This window comes from Antechinus flavipes, chromosome 4 (assembly GCF_016432865.1).
Source record: "Antechinus flavipes isolate AdamAnt ecotype Samford, QLD, Australia chromosome 4, AdamAnt_v2, whole genome shotgun sequence".
Taxonomy (NCBI): Eukaryota; Metazoa; Chordata; class Mammalia; order Dasyuromorphia; family Dasyuridae; genus Antechinus; species Antechinus flavipes.
This window is the reverse complement of record NC_067401.1, coordinates 479,881,130-479,902,117: the sequence shown is the minus strand read 5'-3', so window position 1 is coordinate 479,902,117 and position 20,988 is coordinate 479,881,130. Positions and strand designations below refer to the sequence as shown.

General features: G+C 48.7%; 1 protein-coding gene across 1 annotated transcript in view; it reads right to left on the bottom strand.

The window, feature by feature from the left end:
- EIF2B3 (eukaryotic translation initiation factor 2B subunit gamma) overlaps positions 1–20,988 on the bottom strand; it is a 71,939-nt gene that overhangs the window by 34,462 nt on the left and 16,489 nt on the right. Inside the window, exons 4-5 of the mRNA XM_051999885.1 lie at positions 14,629–14,788; positions 7,657–7,768 (exon numbers count right to left, since the gene is read on the bottom strand). Coding sequence (XP_051855845.1) covers positions 7,657–7,768; positions 14,629–14,788 — 272 coding nt within the window. The remainder of the gene's footprint in view (positions 1–7,656; positions 7,769–14,628; positions 14,789–20,988) is intronic.

Sequence of the window (20,988 nt, the reverse complement as noted above, 5' to 3'; positions counted from 1 at the left end):
TTCAGAAATTAGCTTGAGTCTATCTTTATGTGCCCCCATGGTCTCCTCTGTTGGAATGAGAGCAAGGACTGAAAAGCTGGGATGTCTACATTCACCATTATTCGATATAGTTCTAGAAAAACTAGCTATACCCATAAGGCAAGAAAAAGAAATCAGGGAATAAACACGGGCAAAGAAGAAATCAAATAATCAAAGGTCCTTAATGATGCGATGGTTTATTTAGAAGAACCCTAGAGACTCAAGTCAGTCAATCAATAAACATTTATTAAATGCCTATTAGGTACCAGGGACCGAGCTAAGGAAAAGGAAAACTAATTGAAACAATGAATAACTCAGTGGGATGTAATGTCTTTGGCCTTTTTGTATATTAACAAAATTTAGCAAAGGAAGACAGAAAAAGAAATTACATCCCAAATAATTATAAAACATTAAAAAACAAAACAAAACATATGGGCTGCAACTTATCAAGTCCTATTGGGGGAGGGAGGGCTTAGATGAATATAATGACAAACTACTCCTTAAGGAAGTAAAGAAAGACTTGGCTAAGTGGAGGGGCATGAATTGTTCATGGCTGGGCCCTGGCTTAGTCAAGGCCTGAGGACTTCAGGAGACCTGCCTTGTTGATATAATAAGATGATGCTCCCTCATACTAAGGTATGATTGAGAGTCTTATCAAACTGCCTGAGGATTACTTGATAGAACTAGAAGAAATACAAGCAAAATCTGCCCAGCAGAAGCTATCCTTCCAGTGACACAGACTAAGGTTGTTCCTGCCAACATCCTCTTGATATCTCACTGTGCCAAGGAGGTAATCCTGGAGCAAGAAGGCCCTGCCAACAGAGAACAGGCTCAGGCAGGGCCTAAACCCAGGGGAAAAGTTGGGGCCATGGTCTAAAGATAAGCCCTGGGAAGGCTTGAAATTGGAAAGAGCTGTACGAGTTCATCCAGTCCAACCCCCTCCTTTTAGAGGTGAGGTAACAAAGGGCCAGAGAGACTGATTAGCTGACAATTCTTGAAGGCTCAGGGATGTCTCAGTCTACATGGGTACAACAGAACTACAAACTCCAGGACTCCGTCATCTCAGGGCTGGGAGAGGTACCCGAGGACCAGACCTCTGCCAAAGAGGTGTCTTACTCTGCAGGACATCATCCAGCCACCATCCAGCCTTGGAATCCTCCATTTCATGGGTTGGATTGTTCCCATTATTTGGAAGTACCCTCAACCCTGACCCTAAATTAATCCTAAATCTGCCTTTTAAAAAAACTCCTGACCCAGTATGGCACCATGGAAAAAGAGCTGATCTCAGAACTGGAAAAACCTGGGTTTGAGTTCTGTCTCACGTGATCCTATCAGAGCTCCAGGCGACTCTCCATGACCACCAGAGAAGGGCCACTGTCAACTGGCATTGGTGGTCAGTGGGAGCATGATTGAGACTACTTCCTGCAGCCTCAGACGCCATTCACTTTCAAGGCTGCCATGGGCTGATTCCTACTGAGTCCTATGGGTCACTAGGACTCCGGGAGCTTTTTCAGACAGACTGCTATCTCGTCATCCCTCCTAGATTTGTGAAGATGTTTTTTTGAATCAAAGTAGAAATCTCTATATCCATCTAATAATTTCATCTTCTTAGATTTAGTTTGGTCTGTGCTGAGACATTTTGAAATCCAAATTCTCTCATTAAATGTATTGCTGGTTGCTGACCACCAACTCCTCAACCTCAAGTCAGCTTGCTTCCTTGACTTAGTTATTAATCGGGCTTATTTGGATCTGTGAAGTTTTGAAATAAGATGATGCAAGCCTTCCTGGGTGGCTGTGCTACGCTGTTGGCTCACAGAGGGTCAATCAGAGACCCCAGAACCTCTGGACTTTTATTTTCTTAAAGGCCTGGGTCCTCGGTACCACTCCATATTTTGAGGTATATGGTGGGATAATCAGAAACATCACAAAAACAAGGAAATAAAAACCAAGGCCCCACCAGAAAAGCTAAAGCAGCTAAGAATGATTTCCTCCAGAAAAATCACTGGGCTCTTTAGCTGAAGAAAGGGTATTCAGCATGTGAGGATCACTTCTGTCTATAAATGGAATGAGGAGAAATGGTGTAGAAGGCCGGGGGAGTCCCTCGGTACAAAGGGCAGCAGAGAGGGCAGTTTATGACTGGAACCAGCTGCTGAGGATGGCTGCGGAAATTCCTTCCCCGAATTGCTTGAAAAAGTAGATGTGGGCAACAGCCTGAGATAAGTCAGTGGGGCTTCACCGGTCAGCTTTGGCTGGAGGAGCCCTGCTCGGGTTAAGAACCCAAATGAATGCGTTAAAGAAGTTAGACAAAAAAGGGCTCTCAGAGCCAAATGCGGTCTAAGCCACATTTTCCCTGCATCCCATTAAGGCAACAGGAGGAGAAGTAGGAGGAGAAACAGGAGGTCACAGAGCTCACAAAAAACTTGGAATTTCCCTTCGGTGGGGAATATTCTCATCCTTCCCAAATGTGTGTGAGAGAAGCTGAGAGGGTTCTGCCTTGGCCAAGAAGGGGCGGGTCCTGAGGGCCTGAGCTGCAGCCTTTCCAAGAAGGTCAATGTGAGGGTCAGGCAGAGCCAGGAGCAGAGGCCAAGGGGCTTCTGCAGGGAACGTCACATGAGGGCTGCATGTCCATTCTTTGCTCTGAAGACCCAGAGGCACTTGATCGGGTTATGTTCCTAGTTTTGTGTCCTAGTCCAGCCAAGACAACAAGCATTTTATTAAGCCCCTACTCTGTGCCAGGCACATCATTCCTGGGAACATAAAGGAAGGCAAAAAGCAGCCTACGCTCTGAAGGGCTCCCAGCCCAATGAGATTGGGAAGAAGTTCAGTAAGCTGTGACTGTAAAGAATGAAGAAGAAGCACCTAGCTTTTGGTTAAAGAAAATCAGCCTATTAACCTCAACCCCACACAGCCGGGGAGCGAAGGCCACGGTGCCAGTGCTCCGGACACTGCCTCAATGCCCGGCCAGGCCCTACCATGCTGGGGTGCAGGAAGTGGGAAAGGCCACACATTAAGCATCCTCAGGCCAGGGGCAACGGTCCTCGTACTTCTGAAATCACAGCTCTGATGTGTCACTTCTCCATGAGTATGTTATTTTTCCCCAGGAAAACAAGTGTTAGAATAGCATACTTGTGTGGGGTGGGGAGCTAGAGCAGATAATGAAAAGTGACAAACAGAATGGGTCTCCAGGTAGGAGGACACTGGCAGGGGTAGCTCACTAAGGGCTGGATGCAGCAGATTCTGGAGCAATGGGGGCCCAGAGCTTTTTCATTAGGGTCCAGTGACAAAGGAAGTTTGGAAGTGACTGGCAGAAGAAATCTTAACTCTCCCAGAGCTACCATCCTTTTCTCTCCTCCCTTTTGGCTAACCTCCTCGAGAAGGCCGGCTCCAATTGGGGATTCTACTCTCTCCTCCCACTCTCTTCTGATTTCTATTTTATTACTCAATTAAAACTTCTCTCTCCAAAATCACCAGCTATTAGACATCTTTTATTTAATCAAATGCTTAGAATAAAAAAACCAGTCCGGAATGGTGGGAAGAGCCCTTGATCTGGACTCCCTATGGGAGCCCCATCCATCAGTGCTGGCCCACTCTCTCCTCCTAAATCCAGGTTTCTGTGGATTCAACCTTCCAGTCACCCAGGTTTGCAACTTAGGTGTTTCCTCAGCTCCTGACTCGCTCCGCCTGCTGCCAAGACGCACTGAGTTGACCTCTCTACCATCTCTTGCACCCGCCCCTTCTCGCTGCCAGCGCCATCACTGCCCTAGCACAGGCCCTCCTGCAATCCCCTGCTAGTTGGTCTCTGCCTGGCCCAGTCCATCTTCCATTCAGCTATCAAAGTAATCTTCCTAATGTAAAGGTCTGATCATGTCACCCTCCCCCTGGTCCCCACTCAAATTCCAGAGGCTCCCTCTCACTTCTAAGATGGAACACAAAACGTGGCATCCAAAGCCCTTCCTAGCCTGCCCTCCCTTCTCTTTCCAGCGCCCTCACACTTTACACCTCTTCACATACTCTGACCCTGTCTGTGGTTCCATGACCAAGACACTCCACCTCCCAGCTGGCCGTCCCCTTGGGCTGCGTGTGCCTCGTGCCCCCTTTCTGCTTCTCGGGCTTCCTCAAGTCCCCATGTGCCACCAGATGCCCCTCCGGGGTCCCCCGAGCTCTGTGACTTCTGTACTCGTCCTGCCCAAAGCTCGTCTGTGCCTGACTGGGAGCCCGCTTTCTTCCCCGTTAGACTGTACGCTCCCCGAGGGCAGGGACCCCTCTGGTCTTTGTCTGCATCCCCAATGCTCTGCCTGCCAGAGAGCAGGAATCCACTGACTGCCACCGACTTCAGGGCCCAGGAGGAGCTGGTGACCCAAGCTAGGCGGCACGACCCACTGTGGGCCAGGCCGGGCACTCAGCAAGATTCCCCCATGATCCGTCCAAGGGAACGACGGGGGGAGGGAGGCCCACCACCAGCCACCAGGAGCAGCCCGCCCCTTGGACAGCCTTCAGGATTTCCTTTAGTGTAAATAGCATTGGCAAGTTTTTTCTTGTCCCTGTGGCTTCCACCTATTGCTCTGGAAGGACATTTTCCTCCCCAGACGAAACCACACAGCCCTGAATTCCTTTACTGAAGGGAAAACCTTTTTCCAAAGACGTTCCCTGAAAGTGACTGAGGTTCCTCTCGTCCACATGGAGGAGAGGAGGGATTCTATTGTGGGCCAGCCAGATGAGGTAATGAGGAGGGGGCGGCTGCCAGAGCCAGAGCAGCACCTGCATCTGGACGCAAGGAACACCCACAGAGAGGGCTGGCTGCCTGCTGCCATGGGTGGCCTTTCCCCAGCAGGTGTCTCGGACCATCTTCCTCTGAGGGATGGAGGTGGAGCTGTCTAACTGCCCCCACTGTTGCTGGCCCTCCAGGAAAACAAGCCCTTGAGCTCTCTTTCTAAGCAGGAGCGCAAACAGAGCTAGTAGGCCCAGGCTCCCTCCAGGCTGCAAGCTGCCAAAGGCTGAACACAAGACAACAAAATCCCAGCTCCTACACAGGGGTGAGCATCCTGAGGCTCTGGGAAGTGTCCTCCCAGGTGGCCCAGGACTCTGCCCCCTTCACAAGGGCCCATTTCTCTGGAGCCATAGAAGGGGAGAGAGATCACCGAAGTGGAGGCTCCTAACCCACTCTGAAATCTCTCAAGGCCTGAGGACTGGAGTCCCAAGAGGGGAGCAAGTTCAGCCTGGCTACACACACGGTAACCCCAAAGAGGTGCCATCCGGCACCTGGTCACCTCCCAGGATGGGGTGGGGTGTCACTGCCTCTCTAGCAGCTTGTTCCACACTGGAAAGCTCTCTTTATTGGACAGTTCTTCCCAACTTCAAGCCTAAACTGGCCACTTTACCCATCCACCCCCAGTCTCCCTGGATCTAAGCTGGGGGCTTCATAAGCAGAGGGGCCCTCACACCGCCATATTCCTGTCCTCTCAATATAGTCCAAGAGCCCCTTAGTGTGGGGCTGCCACTTGCTGGATCACTCTGAGCTGTCCTGCCACCCAAACTCCCAGAACTTGTTCAGAACTGTCTAAACAGGCCTCTTCCATCTTATACATTATTTTCCCAAGACTCTCTTAGCTTTTCTTCAGAACACACCAAGGTCTCTGGACCAGAAATGAAGAAACAAAAGCCTGCAAAGATTGCTATTGCTCCACAAAAGAACACCAGAAATCTGGGGCAGGCTTTCCCAGCCATCACATGGCAGAGGCAGAAAGTGCCAAGTGGTTAGCTCTAGAAGAGCTCCTTCTCTATTCTCCAGACAACCGCCTCATCCAATCAATCCACAGAGCACCGAGGACCGAGAGCCAGGAAATGGGAGAAAATAATACTTAGAATAAAAAAACCAGTCCTGAATGGAGGGAAGAGCCCTTGAACTGGAATCCCTAGAGCGCACTAGAATCCCTGTGGGAGCCTCAGCCATCAGTGCTGGCCCACTGAGATGGCCTCAGAGCCACTGGTGGTGTGCCTGTATTTGCCCTCTGTACCCTCTGCCCCATTTCAGCCCGAGCTCCTCAGGGCTGAGGCCCTTTCTCTAGTGCTAAGGCTGAGCACAGGGTCTGGCCCTTACAAAGTCCTGACTGCCCCGCAGGGCCTGTGCCAGGGGCCTCCTTTCTGCTAGCTGCCTTCTATTTTCCCAGCAGTTTGGGCTTGAACAGGAATCTAGGTAAGCAGCAGTCGGGTCCTTGGGTTGACTGACTATTGGGCAGGCCCCGACATCGCACTGCTTCAGGTGTGTCCACCCCGGCTGCCAAAGCTTGCATCCTTCCTGCTTGGTGGAATACTGGCCCTTTGAGGCCCTCTTTCCCCAACTCTTCTCCATTATTTCTATGAGATTCTGACCTAGTTTTTGTTTAATTCGGCTGTGCTCTAACAGCCACAGGCCAGACTGATAGCGCCCAGGCAGAGTACCAGTGAAGAGAGGCACAAGCATCTTGAATTAGGAAAAGCAAACCCAGGAGGGCTAAGCCCACATGGAGACCGGTCCTACGTCTGGCTTTCTTTGGCTCCCTCCCAGATTTCTGCCTTTCCGGCAAGAAAAAGCCAAAGCCACCTGCAAGGGCCTTGTCCCTGGGAATCCTGGAAAAAGTCAAGCTTCCTCCTGCAGATGGGTGGGCAGTGGCCTCCTTTGCCTTGCCCAGCAAGGAGACCTCAAAGCTCAAAGTTAGCCTGGATCTGCTTGTCTTGCAGGTCACTCAAGTGTCCACCTGCTTCTAGCCTCAGATCTTTCCCAAGAACTCTAATTGAATTCAAGAGCCCCAAAGGTACTTTCTACCTCAAAGAGCTGAGCATGTGAATCCTGGCTCTGCTGTAGTAAGGTGGCAAAGTAGACAGGAATCCAAGACTGGGCCTGGAATCGGGAAAACCTGGATACAAAAATGGCCTCGGACACTTACTAGCTTTTAACTCTGGGCACTTCACCTCTCCCTGCCTCAGTTTGCTCAATTGCAAAATGAAGCTAATAGCTACCCTTGCCTCTCAAGAGCTGCCATGAGGATCCAATGAGATCTTTGTAAAGTGCTTACTGCGGTGCCCGGCCTACCGTGGCACAGAGGGAAGCACCTGGCAGAGAGTCCAGCCGCTGCCCCTTCCCTATGTGTGCATCGTGGATGGAAAGGGGCTCTGTTCTTTGTATAGCATTTGGGGGGAAGGGGCCATGCTCAGCTGAAAGCTGACTTTTATCTTTATTTTTGTTAACTACAATATCACATAAAATATCCTGGCCTCTTTAGGGCTCCATACAAAGCAAAGACAAACAACGAGATTTTGTGGCTAAGGAAGGCTCTGGGTACGCCCTCCCCAAATGCAAAGATGAGTGCACATGCACACACCTGTGTGCACAAACAAACACACACATGCAACTCTCTTAAGAGAATCATGCCCCAAAAGGACTAATGGACCTACTCCCAAACAAGTCCAGGGCTTTCTAGTCCTCCCTCTTTGAGGGTTTCCCCTGGCTGAAAAGGGTGGCAAGAAGAAGGCAGTTTTCTTAATGAATGCCATCTTGGGGAGAGGCCGGGGGCAGAGCTCACATCACTGGCCTCCGCATCCACTCTAAGCCACTTTTAGTCACTGTTGTCAGAAGGGCTGACAGGTGAGCCCCAGGCTTACCTCTGCAGGACGGATGCCTTAATGATGAGCTCTTCATCCAAGTCGGCCTCGTTAGCCATGAAGAGCAGCCTCTTTCCCGTGGTATCGACGCCAATGAAGTCCCGCTGCTCCACTGAGTCACAGAAGCAGACAATCAGACATGTGCACCTGATACCAGGCCTTAGCTCGTTAAGGAACAAGATGAGCTGCTCCCCTTTCTCAGAGTCCAAATTCAAGCCCCAGCAACACAGACATCACACGTTACCAGGAACGCACTCCCAGACCCCAAGAGAGATGGGAGCAAAGTGTCCATCTTGTTCTATTAGGGACCTCTGGAGCAGCTGCCTGACAGAGGTACCACTTAGAGGCCACTTGCTGGCAAAGATGGCATCCCAGGTTAGTCCTCAAAGGATGGCTATGCCCCCATTAAGTAACCTGAGGATCAGGAGAATGAGTCAAGAAAGCGCCTGCCCTATACACACTAGGAGACGAGCAGGAAACAAGGCTGCTGAACCTCTATGGGCATCCCTAAGTGAGCCCACTCCCCCCATCCAAAAAGAAAATGGGATTGATTGGTCAGGACTCATTCTGAGTGACTCTCAGATCTCTGCATGGGATAACATGCATCTCCCACAGAACCATTCTCTAAATACTGTCAGAAACAGTCAACCAAGCAATTCACATACTATATGAGGATGTATTCTGATGGAAATGGATTTCTTCAACAATGAGAAGATCTAACAGTTTCAATTGATCAATGATGGACAGAAGCAGCTACACCCAAAGAAAGAACACTGGGAAATGAATGGAAATTGCATTTTGGTTTTTCTTCCCGGGTTATTTTTACCTTCTGAATCCAATTCTCCTGTGCAACAAGAGAACTGTTCGGTTCTGCACACATATATTGTATCTAGGATATACTGTGCCATATTTAACATGTATAGGATTGCTTGCCATCTGGAGGAGGGGGTTGGGGGAGGGAGGGGAAAAGTCAGAACAGAAGTGAGTACAAGAGATAATGATATAAAAAATTACCCAGACATGGGCTCTGTCAATAAAAAGTTATAATTATTAAAAAATTAAAAGAAATGTGGGCTTGATTCTAGAGGAAACAGACATGGCATCGAGATGCCCGGGACGATCCGTCCCATGGCAGCCAATGATATCCCCATGTGAGGGGTCCCCAATGGAAGACAGCCATCTCAGGGAGAACTGGAGAAGAGAAAGAAGCCCCAAGCTCGAGGATGAGAACGGGCATCGATGGGCTTCGCTGAGTGTAGCTGAAAAAGGGGAGATCTGGGCTTAACGCTTGAGATATTCTGTTCATCAGGAAACTGAAGAGGAGCTCGGGGGCTGGGGACAGTGAGCAGAAGAGACAAGAAAGGAGGAGGGCTTCCATACATAAACCAGAGCCAGCCAGGAGGCAAACAGCAGCAATCTGAACCTCCTGGGCTCCCTCGCACCCAGGCTTCCCACACGGCAGCATGTCCCCTAGTTCTCACCAAATCACCTCTGGGACGGGGGCACAGAGCAGGATGGAGGCTTCATGTAGATCACTGGCGCAGGGGGCAGGGAAGACAAGAATGGGCAGAGACCTGAGGCCAGGGGAGCAATTACCCAATTGTAATAAATGTCTCAGGCAAGCGGTGATGAGGCCTGAAACAGGGTGCTGATGGCTGCTCACCCCCGCTGCGAGTGAGAAGGAGAGCATCCTTCTCATCCCTGAGCCTGGAGTCTGGCTCCCCCATAGGAGAGGACCAAAGGTGAGTCTGGCTGGCCTGCCCCGCCATGATGACTTTGGTGATTCTTTATACTTTTCTAAATACTCTCCAACCAGCCTTTTAATCACGTGCCTTAGACTTTTTGCTAGGACCCCAAAACAAGCTCATGATCAAAGGTTTGCATACACCTTTTTCTTTCCTCTTCTGAAAATTAAGACAATATGTTTGCATCTCCAGCCTTCTGTGCATCTTCCAATCTCTGTGGCCTTTCAGTTCCCACTGACTGGAGCTCAGAGGTCAAATTCTCCCGTTCCTCGGGTCCTGGAGCTCACTTGCGTCTGGTAGCTTGTGGTGCAGGTGGTGCTCTTTCACTGCTTCCCTATCTCTTGGGTAGCATCTTTGCTACCCATCTTGGCTAGTTGAGTTCTGTTCTTTCCAAGCCAAAGATTCCTTTGGTTGGCAAAGAAAACTATAGCAAAATTAGAGATGAGAAGCTTCTCTTCATCATTAGGGAGCCTGAGCAGCAGTACTTATCTCTTCTTGATTGTTTCCTGTTTCCCCTAAATTGCTAATAATAACTATTATTATTATAATAACCAACACCCAAACAATGCCAAGTCCTGTAAAAGTATGTTTGCATTTGGGTCTCACAACAACCCTTCTAGAGAAATACTAACACACTTATTATTACTCTTACCCTACCTAGGAAAAAAACAGATTCAGTTCAGTGACTGGCCCAAGATAACACAGTCTCCTAGCTGATGATCAATTATGACTGACTTAGTCCTTCTCAGCAACACAATGATGCAAGACATTTCCAAAAGACTCATGATGGAAAATGCTCTCCCATGCAGAGAAAACTATGGAATCTGAAAGCAGAGAGAAACAGACTATTTTTACTTTTTTTCTGACTTTTTATTGCTTTCCTTTTTTGTTCTGTTTCTTCTTTCACAATATGACTGATGTAAATATGTTTCCATGACTGTGCATGTATAACCTATATCAGATTATTTGTTGTCTGAGAAGGGAGAAGAAGAGGGAAGGAGAAAAAAATTGAAATGCAAAATCTTATAAAAACAAATGTTGAAAACTATTTTTACATGTAATTGGAAAAAATAAAATACTATTAAAAAAAAGAAAGAACAGTGAGAATTTGAGGCACTTTAAGGTTAAAAAAACACTTAAAAAAATCATCTGATCCTCACAACAAGGAGGCAGATGCTCTTATTATCCCCCTTGTACAGATGAACGCTCTCTCCATTGGGTCACCAGCCAGTGACCAAATATTTCAAAGGAGGAACTGTAGTGAGTGGGAACACTTGGGGTTTGAAGTCAGCAGCCCTGAGTTCACACTGTCTGACATTTTCTAGAGTCTGATGACTCTAGACACTTCGGTGACTTAACCTCTCTATATTTCATTGAGGGAGGCTCCAGAGAATTAATGCTAGTCCAGAAGGGATGAGGTGGGATGACAGGCCCTGGAGAAGATCCATATTCAGGGGCACCAATGCCCCCGGCTATGGAGTTAAATTAAACTGAGATTCTGTCTATGTGCTCCTTATAGCTCACAAGTGAGAAAATGTATAGAAGGAAGCACATAAAGCAGCCCTATCCAAATGCCAGCTGTTTTTTTAACACACAAAACTGGGCCTGAACGCCTTTGCCTATCCTTCGTGGGGGATGGAGTAGGTCATGGCTGAAGCCATGGTCCTATGAAGGGGATGCACCAAATGGGCACTAGGGTTTGAGAGGGCATACACCCCTCATGGAGGGTTATATACACTTCATCATCTGGGGGCCATGGGCCCGCTGGGCACTCTGGCAAAGCCTGAGACTAGTTTAATGATCTGCATTCATAATTAAAGAACATGCTAGATTTCAGTTGGAGATTAAGGAAAATAAAGTTCCATCCAGGATGACAAGATACCTAAAATGTCTGGACTCACGGACTCCAGTTAGGAACCCCTGCTCGAGCTTAGAACTTGGAAATCATATTGTCCGGCTCCCTCAGTTTACGATGAGGGAACTGAAGCCAGGGGGATCAAGGAATTTGGATGTGGCCATTCGGCTGATCAATGGCAGAACTGAAACTGAAGTTCAGCTCTCCCAGCTCACAGGCCGGTGCTCTCCAGACCCCGAGCCCACCTACGAAGGGCTCCATCATGTTGACACTGGACTGCATAACCAAGTCCCCAGTGGTATGATTCTGATTCAAACACGCAAAGAAAAACTTAGGATGTTATTTTTGGATAAATCTTGGAATATTCTGGCCCTGCCCAACTCCTTGGGACTCACAAAACCACATAACGAAGGGAAGGGCTTGGAACCAACAGTTTCTGTAAAGATAATTTTTCAGTTAAATTGTGTTCTTAACCCTTTCCCTGCTCCCCCTTGGTCTTCAATTATATTTGCTCCCTTGCAGCTAACAGAATAACCATGATCTCAATGAGATTACAATCCCAGCCTCTTGCACAGCTTGGTTCTGGCAAACCCCAACTTTGCTTGGGAAGTAAATGAGCTTCCTTCAAAGCCTGCCACTGGAGAAGTGCCCAGGGCAGTGTGAGCCCCACTGTGAAGTGGCAGTGTGGGGCCACACCTCTCCTGTAGGCCCCTTCCAACATGGCAGCTCCTCGTGTGGCATCGGTGTTGGTTCCTAAAGCTCCAGCTTCAGCTCACTGCACTCTCTCCCTCAGGACAGCCATCTCAGCAGTGCATGGGCTGGTTCCAGCAGTCTGCATTTCAAAGACTGAACCCATCTTCTCCCAAGCAATGGCACCCCCGCTCTGTTACCAGCTCTATAAGTTGTCCCTTGTCTCTTCTACTCCATGACACACTTCTTCCTTTGGTGAAATTCCTTTCCCTCCTTTCTCTTCCCACCATTACAGACCCTCATCCATAGGTGGTTAACAGAATTACAAAATCTCAAAGGGTTGGAAGGGACCACTGAGGTCCTGTCCAATATAAAATGGAATCCTCCCTAAAACATCCAAGGGATAATCAAGCTTCCACTAGAAGACCATTGGTAATGGGGAACTCGAAAGGAATACATATGTTCAGGAGGATTAACACCTCTGGTCAGGGCTGCTCATCCACCTGGGGTGTCTTCTTTTCCCCAAATCTTATGGTCTAGAGTTAGACCAGGCTGAGGATAACCAAAGGGCCTCAGACCTGTTGGTGAGACAGGATGCTGTCTACCCCAAGCCTGGGAAGAACGGCGGGAGAAGAGAGCCAAGAAGGTGGCTGGAAGTTGGAGCTCAGTCGGCCTCAAGGCCGCCAAGGGCACCCGCTGCGCTTGGCCATCCTCATCCTCCCATCTTTTGTCCGGCCACAGGACTTGGTGACTCAGGAAGAGAGAGTTAGGCCGACACCTCTATGCAATTGTGCCTCATTTAAATCTAATTCACAAGCAAGTCAAGACATCATCAGTGACGTCACTAGTCTTCTTGGAAAGGAGGACAAATAGCCCGTCCCATCGCTGGGAGACAGAGAAGAGCCTCCACGTGCTCCCCAAGTCTTGCCTTCTCCACCTTTGTCAGTGGGTCCCCCAGGGCCAGGGCTCCCTCCTCTCCCTCGGGGTACTGTCGGTGCCATGAGGCGCAGGACTAAAGGTGGCCCCCGGTAGAGCCAGGCCGCCCCCTCCCGCTAGCCACCGAGCGGCCACAGTCCAGGAAGCTTTTCTGGTCCCAGGACAGGTGGCCAATTCTCATGACAGTAACAGCCTGCTCAGACCTCCCATCCCTCCCTCTCAGCCAAATCCTGCCTGTCCTGGGCAGCCCTGGGGCACAATGAGAATGAGCGCTCAGCAGAGTCCAGGGACTGTGTCTGGCCCTGTTAATTACCTCTTGGTGATTTCTAGCAAATCATTTCTCCCCTTTCGGTCTCAGTTTCCCAAACTTTAAAAAGAGAAGATTGGACTCGGAATGCTCAGAAGTCCTTCCAGGCTGCACCTAGGGCAGTGGCTTGGACCAGGGCGGGCGGATCCCTCTGCCTCCTCCAGCAAAACCCTGTCAATCTCTCCAGGCTAAATAGTGTGGGAGAAGCTACAGAAAGTGAGTGACTTCTTCCACTCCAGGACTTCATAAACAGCCAGCTGGGAGCCCGTGGGCAAGAGCATAGGATGCCGCCCACACCCCAGCAGCCGCTCATTTTAAGCAGAGATTGGCCAAAAAGTGGGCAGCCTGATGGGCTGTGCTCAGAGGCAGCCAGAAACCACCAAGAACCACCAAGGGACATCAAGGTTGTGGGAGACTCTGGGAGGGCAGGTGATCCACCTCCTGACAGACCCAAGAAGCAGAACGAGACCTTGTTTGTGGCCACAGTCAGTGTGGAATCCATTCTACTTGACTATTCTACTTTTCCTTTTTTCTTTACGATGCAGGGATAGGGGCAGGGGATGGAGGCTTATTAATTGAAAAATTAAAATTTATGTTGAAAATCACCCATGCATATGTTTTGAAAATAAAAAGCTTTAATAAATTTTTAAAAAGAAAAATTAAATTTTAATAAGAAGATGGCTGAGGGAAGGGGATGAGAGGTGGAGAAGGGATGGGGAAAGGGAGAGGAAAGGCCTCAGTAAAGAGCCAGACCAATAACACTAACAATACGTAACATCATAGTGTCTCACTCGCTCTTCAAATCAATCTCTAGCCAGAGGGAAAGAAGAAAGAAGGTGATGCTCTTGCAAAGCTTGGAGGAATGGCTCTCTCTCTCGTCAATGGCCCTTCCATTACTCTCCTGCAATCTAAAAGGCTGTCTCAGCCGGGATCTGTTCCTCACATGCCCCATGGGGCTCGGGAGGGGAGGGCTCAAGGATGCTGGGCTGCTATGGGCAGATGGTTCCCAGAGGGCCCAACAGGCTCGTGGTCACCCCCTAAAGGGTCCAGGTGTTCTTTTCCTGGAAACAAAGGCCATGACAACCATGGAGAAGAGGCAAGACTTATTCTTTTGAAGCCCAGAAGACAAAACAGGAAGCACTGTTCATTGCCAGTAATGCACAGATCCCCACGTGCGGGAGACTTTCAAGTCCAGTAGACAGTAGATATAAGGGTTCTTGTCTGAGTGACCAGAATCCAATCTCAATATCTTCTCCAAAAGCCTGGGCCTTAGAGAAGGACACAGCCTGACTACTCAAGATACAGATGGATAAAAGTCAAGAGGAAGGGAAGCAGTTCAGGGCTTTATGTAAAATATAGTTGTTGGACTCTGAGAATGAGGGGATGAAACACCACCTTGAACCCAACCACTCTCCTCCTGCGAGAAAGGTCTTCCTTACCTGGCTTGTTTTTCCCTTTCTGTCCTGGAACTGGCTCTACCGACTCTTGGCCTTTCTTCATCAACATAGAAAGGGAAGCATCATGTGCCCGGAACAGATCCACAACCTCGTGGAGCGCTACGTCGGTTATGAGATCACAGCTCAGCACCAACACATCTGTCTGACAGGCAGGAAAAAGGGAACATCAGAACCACCGAGGTACAAACCCACTGTCTGTCTGTCTGTCTGCCCCCTTCTCTCTCACACACACACACAAACACACACACACACTCATGGGGGCTCAAGAACAGTGGCAAAATCATTGGATAGTTGTGACTATAGTCAAACATGGACTAATTGAGGAAAGGTGAGCTTAAATCAGCCATTTGGAAGAGGGAACAGGAGAGAAAAGGAGGAGAGACAGAGATGGGGGAAAAAAAGAGAAAGACAGAGGCTGCGACAGGCAGAGAAATACGTAACTAGCCTCTTCTGCTAATTCACTTCGGTACAGCTGACACTTCAAGAAAGGGCCAAAAAGTGACAGTCTTAGGTGAAGAACCAAAGATGCCAGGGACTACTGCCCATTACATTGACCTGGGCTGAAATAAGAGATGGTTAGTCTTCAGAAAGAAGAGGCCCTCAGCTAGCCGGGGCCTCTGAAGCCATTAGCCCAAGCCCCTCATCTGAGGGGGTCTGAACTCATCTTCCCTTCCTAATGTGCTACCGAGCTAGAAATCACAAGTGCTTGGCTGAGCCCCGGAGGGCAGAATCAAGGACGAGGAGGGGGACAGGCTGGCTGTCAGAAAACACTCCCTTACTGAGAGCTGTCTCAAAGGGGAGGGGTTTTTTTTTTGGGGGGGGAGTGAATGCTCCCTGCTTGGAGGTCTGCGAGCAGAAGCTGGCTGCCCACTTTCAAGCAGGCGCTAGAATTGTTAGCTGGCTTTTGCAATCCCTTCCAATCCCAACATTCTGGGATTCCAGCCCCCCACCCCCACCCCCGGCACCCCCAGCAGCCAGCAGCTGCCACACACAGAGCATCAGGCCAACAGATGCTGGAGGTGCTCCCCAAATGCTTTCCCGCACCCCCACAGCCCTGGGCCAGGCCACATGCCCATTCTTTTCTTGTGTCTGTAAGCAAATTTTTAGGAGAGTGAATGCAAGCACCCGGAGGGCCACAAGGGCAGGGAAGCCCTGCTTGTCTGCCTGCCATCTGTTTTCTTTCACTCTTCCAATATGTAAATAATCAGCCCTGGCAAAGACAGGCGTAGCCCCCTCCCCCAAGGCCTTCACACAGGGCTCTCCGTGGGCCCTGGCTCTGCACAGAACTGCCTCCCCCGGCCCGCCTGGGAGCAAGCCGAGAACCTCTGACCCAGTCTAGGCTCTTTCCTCCTCCTCTCCTTCCTCCAGGCAGCAGTTCTCCCCAAGTCTGATGGTCAAGGAGACACCAGGGGAAGCCTTTGCTGCTGCCACCAGCCCCGGCCCCTCCAGCTTAGCTGATCCTACAAATGGCCTCGGCCACATCACGCGGATCCAGACGTAGGTGCTGAGCAAGTAGGTACATAAGGGAAGTGGCCCTGAGCGTGAGGAAGAACCTACAGTCCACAGGATAAAGACTAATACTCCCACAAAGCCTGAGCTGGGAAATGAGACACTTGCAGCCCCACAGAATCACTGACAGGGAACATTGTGCAAATCCTGAGGCAGCTTTTTGTTTGGGGGATAAAAGAGAAATGCGGGAGAGGAGCCCTGTGAGCCGGGGATGGTCCTGGGGCCTCTCCAACAAAGCAGCTGCTGGGGACCGCAGGCCGCCCGGAGGGTGGGGTGCCTGCCCTGTGCACAGCAGGGAAGGGGGGGCCAGAACGGGGTGGGCATGTGCACGAGAAACCACTTGGGTGGCAAAGAGCCCTGCGAAGGAGGGGAGGGAAACCAGGCCAAGCCCACCCGCCAGGCTGACAGCCCCTCCCCCCTTCAGGTCAGAATAGCCTTTCTACAAGACCAGCAAATGTCGATCTGGTCAAAGGTCAAAGGAGGAGCAGAGAAGGCTCTGCTGAGGCTACATCCCCACCACCTACCTCTGTGGGCTTCCTTTGGGGGGAGGGCAGTTTGTGATTTAACGGAATGAGATACAAAATTTATCAATAAAAACAGAAAACATCTTCCAAGTAAGAGAAAATAGCCGGTCTGAGCAAGAGCATGTCCCTCCAAACAGTCCACATGGGCAGGAGGACAAGGGGCCCCCAGAAAGGAAGAAGATGCAGCAGAAAATACAATGTTCAGGCCAGAGCTCAGTTACCTTTAACAAACTGTGGGGAGTAATTCTCATTAATACCTATTAAATTATGCACTTTGAAAAGAGGAGCAAAAAACCCACTGGGGAAGAAGAATTGGGAAGCTGTGACAAAGAGGGGATTCCCATCGGCAGCCAGCCTCCGGCAACTCTGAGCGGGAACACCATGGTGCCCCATGGGCGCCCTGGCAGCGGGGAGCCGGGCTCTGGACAGCGTGCCATCTGCTCCCCTCAGTGGGATGACAGGGACTCTGCCCAAGGGCAGCACCTTCCCTGCTGCTGAGAAGTGCTTGCTGAGGCTCTCAAAGGTGGGGCACCCGGTCAGACGCCTGTGGCTCTGCTTCTGGGTAGTAATCTGTGGGACCGTGGGCAGCTCCCTTCCGGCCTCTGCACAGAGGTTTCCTCACTACATACCCTCTAGAGCCCAGAGAGGTGGGGCGCACTATGCATCGGACCCCCCACACTCTTGCCATCCTGCCCCACCCCTCCTGTAATGAGCAGTCCCTGCACCCCCACACACACTCCCCCAGACCAGGCTGCAGCATGTCTGCAGCTTTATAGAACACAAGTATTCTCTGAACTTCAAAACACTCAAATAAGTGGGCCTCTAATAACTCAGACGTTAGGGTGATTATCCCCATTTTCCTAATTGTAAGACTGAGGCCTGGGGAAGGACTAAGTCTGATTTGCCTAAAGCCAAAGAAGGAATCCTGTCTAGCTCGCTGAATCCTGGCTCCAGCCTACCTGGCCAGCACGATTCCCCGGCACCCCCTCCCACCGCCCATGGGCCAAACGAGCTGAGAGCTGCTCCCCACACAGGCTATTCCATCTCCTGTCTCCAAGCTGCTTCCCAGGTCTAAGATGACCTCCCTCCCTCCTGAGTTCTGCCCCGGAGAACGCCTCTGCTTCAAAGCTCCCCCCAAGGCTCACTCTGACTCACCCACCCTCCGCCCGCATGCCCTTGGCAATTGGGTCGCGGGTCCGGGGCTTCATTTCTATGGAGGATGTCAGCTCTGCGGACAGGCTCCTTAGGTATGAGGGCTACTCCAATTCTTGGAGATGCCCCCCATCCCCAAGTGCCTAGCACAGTGCCTGGCACTTAATAAATATTTATCAATTTTTTCTATTTTTTTCTTATATTTCAAGAAGTTTAAAAGTACGGATTCTGAAAGTTAAGAAAAGCCTGCAAGCCTCTAGTCCAGCCTGGAGCCAAGAGGAAGGCTCCGGCTTTAATCCTGCCCACTTAATGCAGATTCCTCAGATCCCATAGCACTGCTGACTTGTGCTTGGGACCTACACAAACGGGATCTTTTTCAAACAAGGTCTTTCCCAGCTGGTACTTGAGAAGTTTGGGGTCTTTTTTAAACTTTGTATTTGCGGCTCCTGGCTTCCTTCAAGTCTCCAGAAAAGAATTCAGTCAATCCAGGAACAAAACTTATAAAACATTAATAACCAGCTGATAGAACAAGTCCCAAATTTAATACAGGTTCCAGAACAGGGGGTTCTAAAAACCACGGATCCAAATAAATCATAAACTGATCATCAGACTGAAGAGGGGGCCTGGCAGCAGAGAGCCTGGAGCTCGGCTCCTCTGGAGGCTCATGTGAGCCTCAGACTCCTCTACAACAGAGAGGCCGGACTCCAGCCACCGGGATGCTGCATCCTCCTTAGGACACCCTACGGGTGGCTTTGGACTCCCCTGCTTGCATCACAGTTGCCCAACCTATAAAATGCTGGCACTGATCGCCAGCACGAACCTAAGAGATGCACGGCAGAAAGAAGGGCCCTCCCTGTACACTGACATAGTCACAACTGCATTTCTCATGTGGGACAAAGAACTGGAGACAGAGTGACTTCCATCCCGTGGGGAAGGGCACGTGACTGAGGGGTAAAAAACAAGCAACGAGGCCAGGAGAGGGCAGCATGTGAACAGTACTCTTCCTGGAGTCCCCAGACTGGAGTTCAGATCGCATCTCAGACACTTGTGAGCTATGTGATCCTGGGCAAGTCATCTAACCTCTGTTTACATCAATTTACTCGTGAGTAAAAGGGAGCTAATAATAGCACCTACCACCCAGGGTTGTTGTGAAGGTCGGAGAACATTTGCAAAGCACTTTGCAACCTTAATAAAAAACATTTTTTTGAAAAAAAAAAAAATTAAAAATAAATAAATAAATAATTAAATTAAATTAAATTAAAATTTTTTTGGATTAAAGCTTTTTATTTTCAAAATATATGCACAGATGATTTTCAACATCCACCCTTAACAAAACATTGCGTTCCGTTTTTTTTTCCTTCTCTTCCCCCCATACCTTCCCCTAGACGGCAAGTAATCCAACATGTCAAACATGTGCAAACATGTATCTTCTATACATCTACAATTATCACGCTGCAAAATCAGAGCAAAAAAAGAAAAAAATGCAAGCAAACAACTTTTTAAAAATGCAAATACTATATTGTGGTCCACACTCAGTCCCTACAGTCCCTTCTCTGGGAGCAGGTGGCTCTCTCCATCGGAAGAACATTGGAACTGGTCAGAATCACGTCGCTGGTGAAAAGAGCCACGTTCATCAAAATTGATCATCATATAGTCTTGCTGTTGCTATGACCAATGTTCTCCTAAACTTTAAAATTCTATATAAATACTAGCGATTATTATTATTATTATTACTATTCTATAATGTAATACTATTGCACAGTAAGAAACAACGGCTAAGAAAAATTCAAAAAAAAAAAGTAAATCTGTATGAACTGATTTTGTGTTGTATGTTGTGGGGGAAGGTAGGTATAAAATTAAATTAAGCTATACTAGAGGGTTGATCTCAGATCCAGAGATCTCACTGTCAAAGACAAAATCAAAATATTCATAGCTGCACTTTATGCTGTGGCAAAAAAACTAGAAACAGAGTAGATGCCCATTTACTGGGGAATGGCAAAAACAAGTGGGAAACAGGAATGCAACGCAATATTGCATTATGAGAAATGATGCATATAAGAGATGCAGAGAAGCTTGGGAAGCCTTAACATGAACTGATGGCACCTGAAGTAAGCAGAACCTGGAGAATAACTTAACCGAGGAAAACAATGTAACCAACGAAGGGCACATCAAACAAGGGAAACAGAATGATTCAAGATCACAGTGATCAAATTCGGCCCCAAAGACGGACACCTCCCCCTACATTTTTTGCAGAGGGAAGGGAACAATGAGTATGAACACGGCTGATGTCTGACTTTTCCCGCTGACCTGATTTTTAGCTCGTTTAGGGCTTTTTGCTCTTTTATTTTTTTCAATTAAGGAGTGATGTCAGTAGAGGCAGGAGATGGAGCATACATCGGTAATTATATATGATATAAAAATAAAAGACACTCACAAAAATGTATCAAATGTAAATAAAATGCAGTCCTCAGAACTGGGGAAAAGAGGTAGTCGACTAGATAATTCCTGAAGTCCCTCCTAATCCTAAATCCCATCTATAACTTCTCTTAGGTAAAAACTCCTTGCCTATTTGATTTTCAGAATTCTGTTTGTTTTAAAATCTTGGATTGCTACTATAGGAAATAAGATCTGTCACTGGAATCAAGTTCCACTTCACATTCTCTGTTTTTCCCACAATCGCTTTCTAAAGAATTGACCAATTTCGATGAAACGTGAAACATTCCTAAAGGGTATCAAGTAACATCTTAATTTTGTTTTGTGGTTCTGTCTGCCAGGTTGAAACAAAACAACAGCCAACGCATATTTAAATGAGCGGATCTTCTGTAATTTTTAACAGATTTCACTGAAATTTGGTACCTGGGCAGGGTATAAAATTATGTGATTGATTAGACTGTGTTAGCATGGTCCCCAGAAACACTGGTGCCATGGAGTCTGAAACAAGCAGCCTCATCTTCTGGGCTTTACATCACACGTATTTAATCTATGGTCGCTCCCAAAATTGTGGCCCCAACTTTAGAAAGTCGGGTGGCTTAATTTCATTCAACTAGCATTTCTTAAAACACTTTTAACATCTGAGGTCCTATATTAATCAGTGGGAATACAAAGGAAAAAATAAAATAGATCTAAGGCTTGAGGAAAGAAGATGACATTCTGCTAG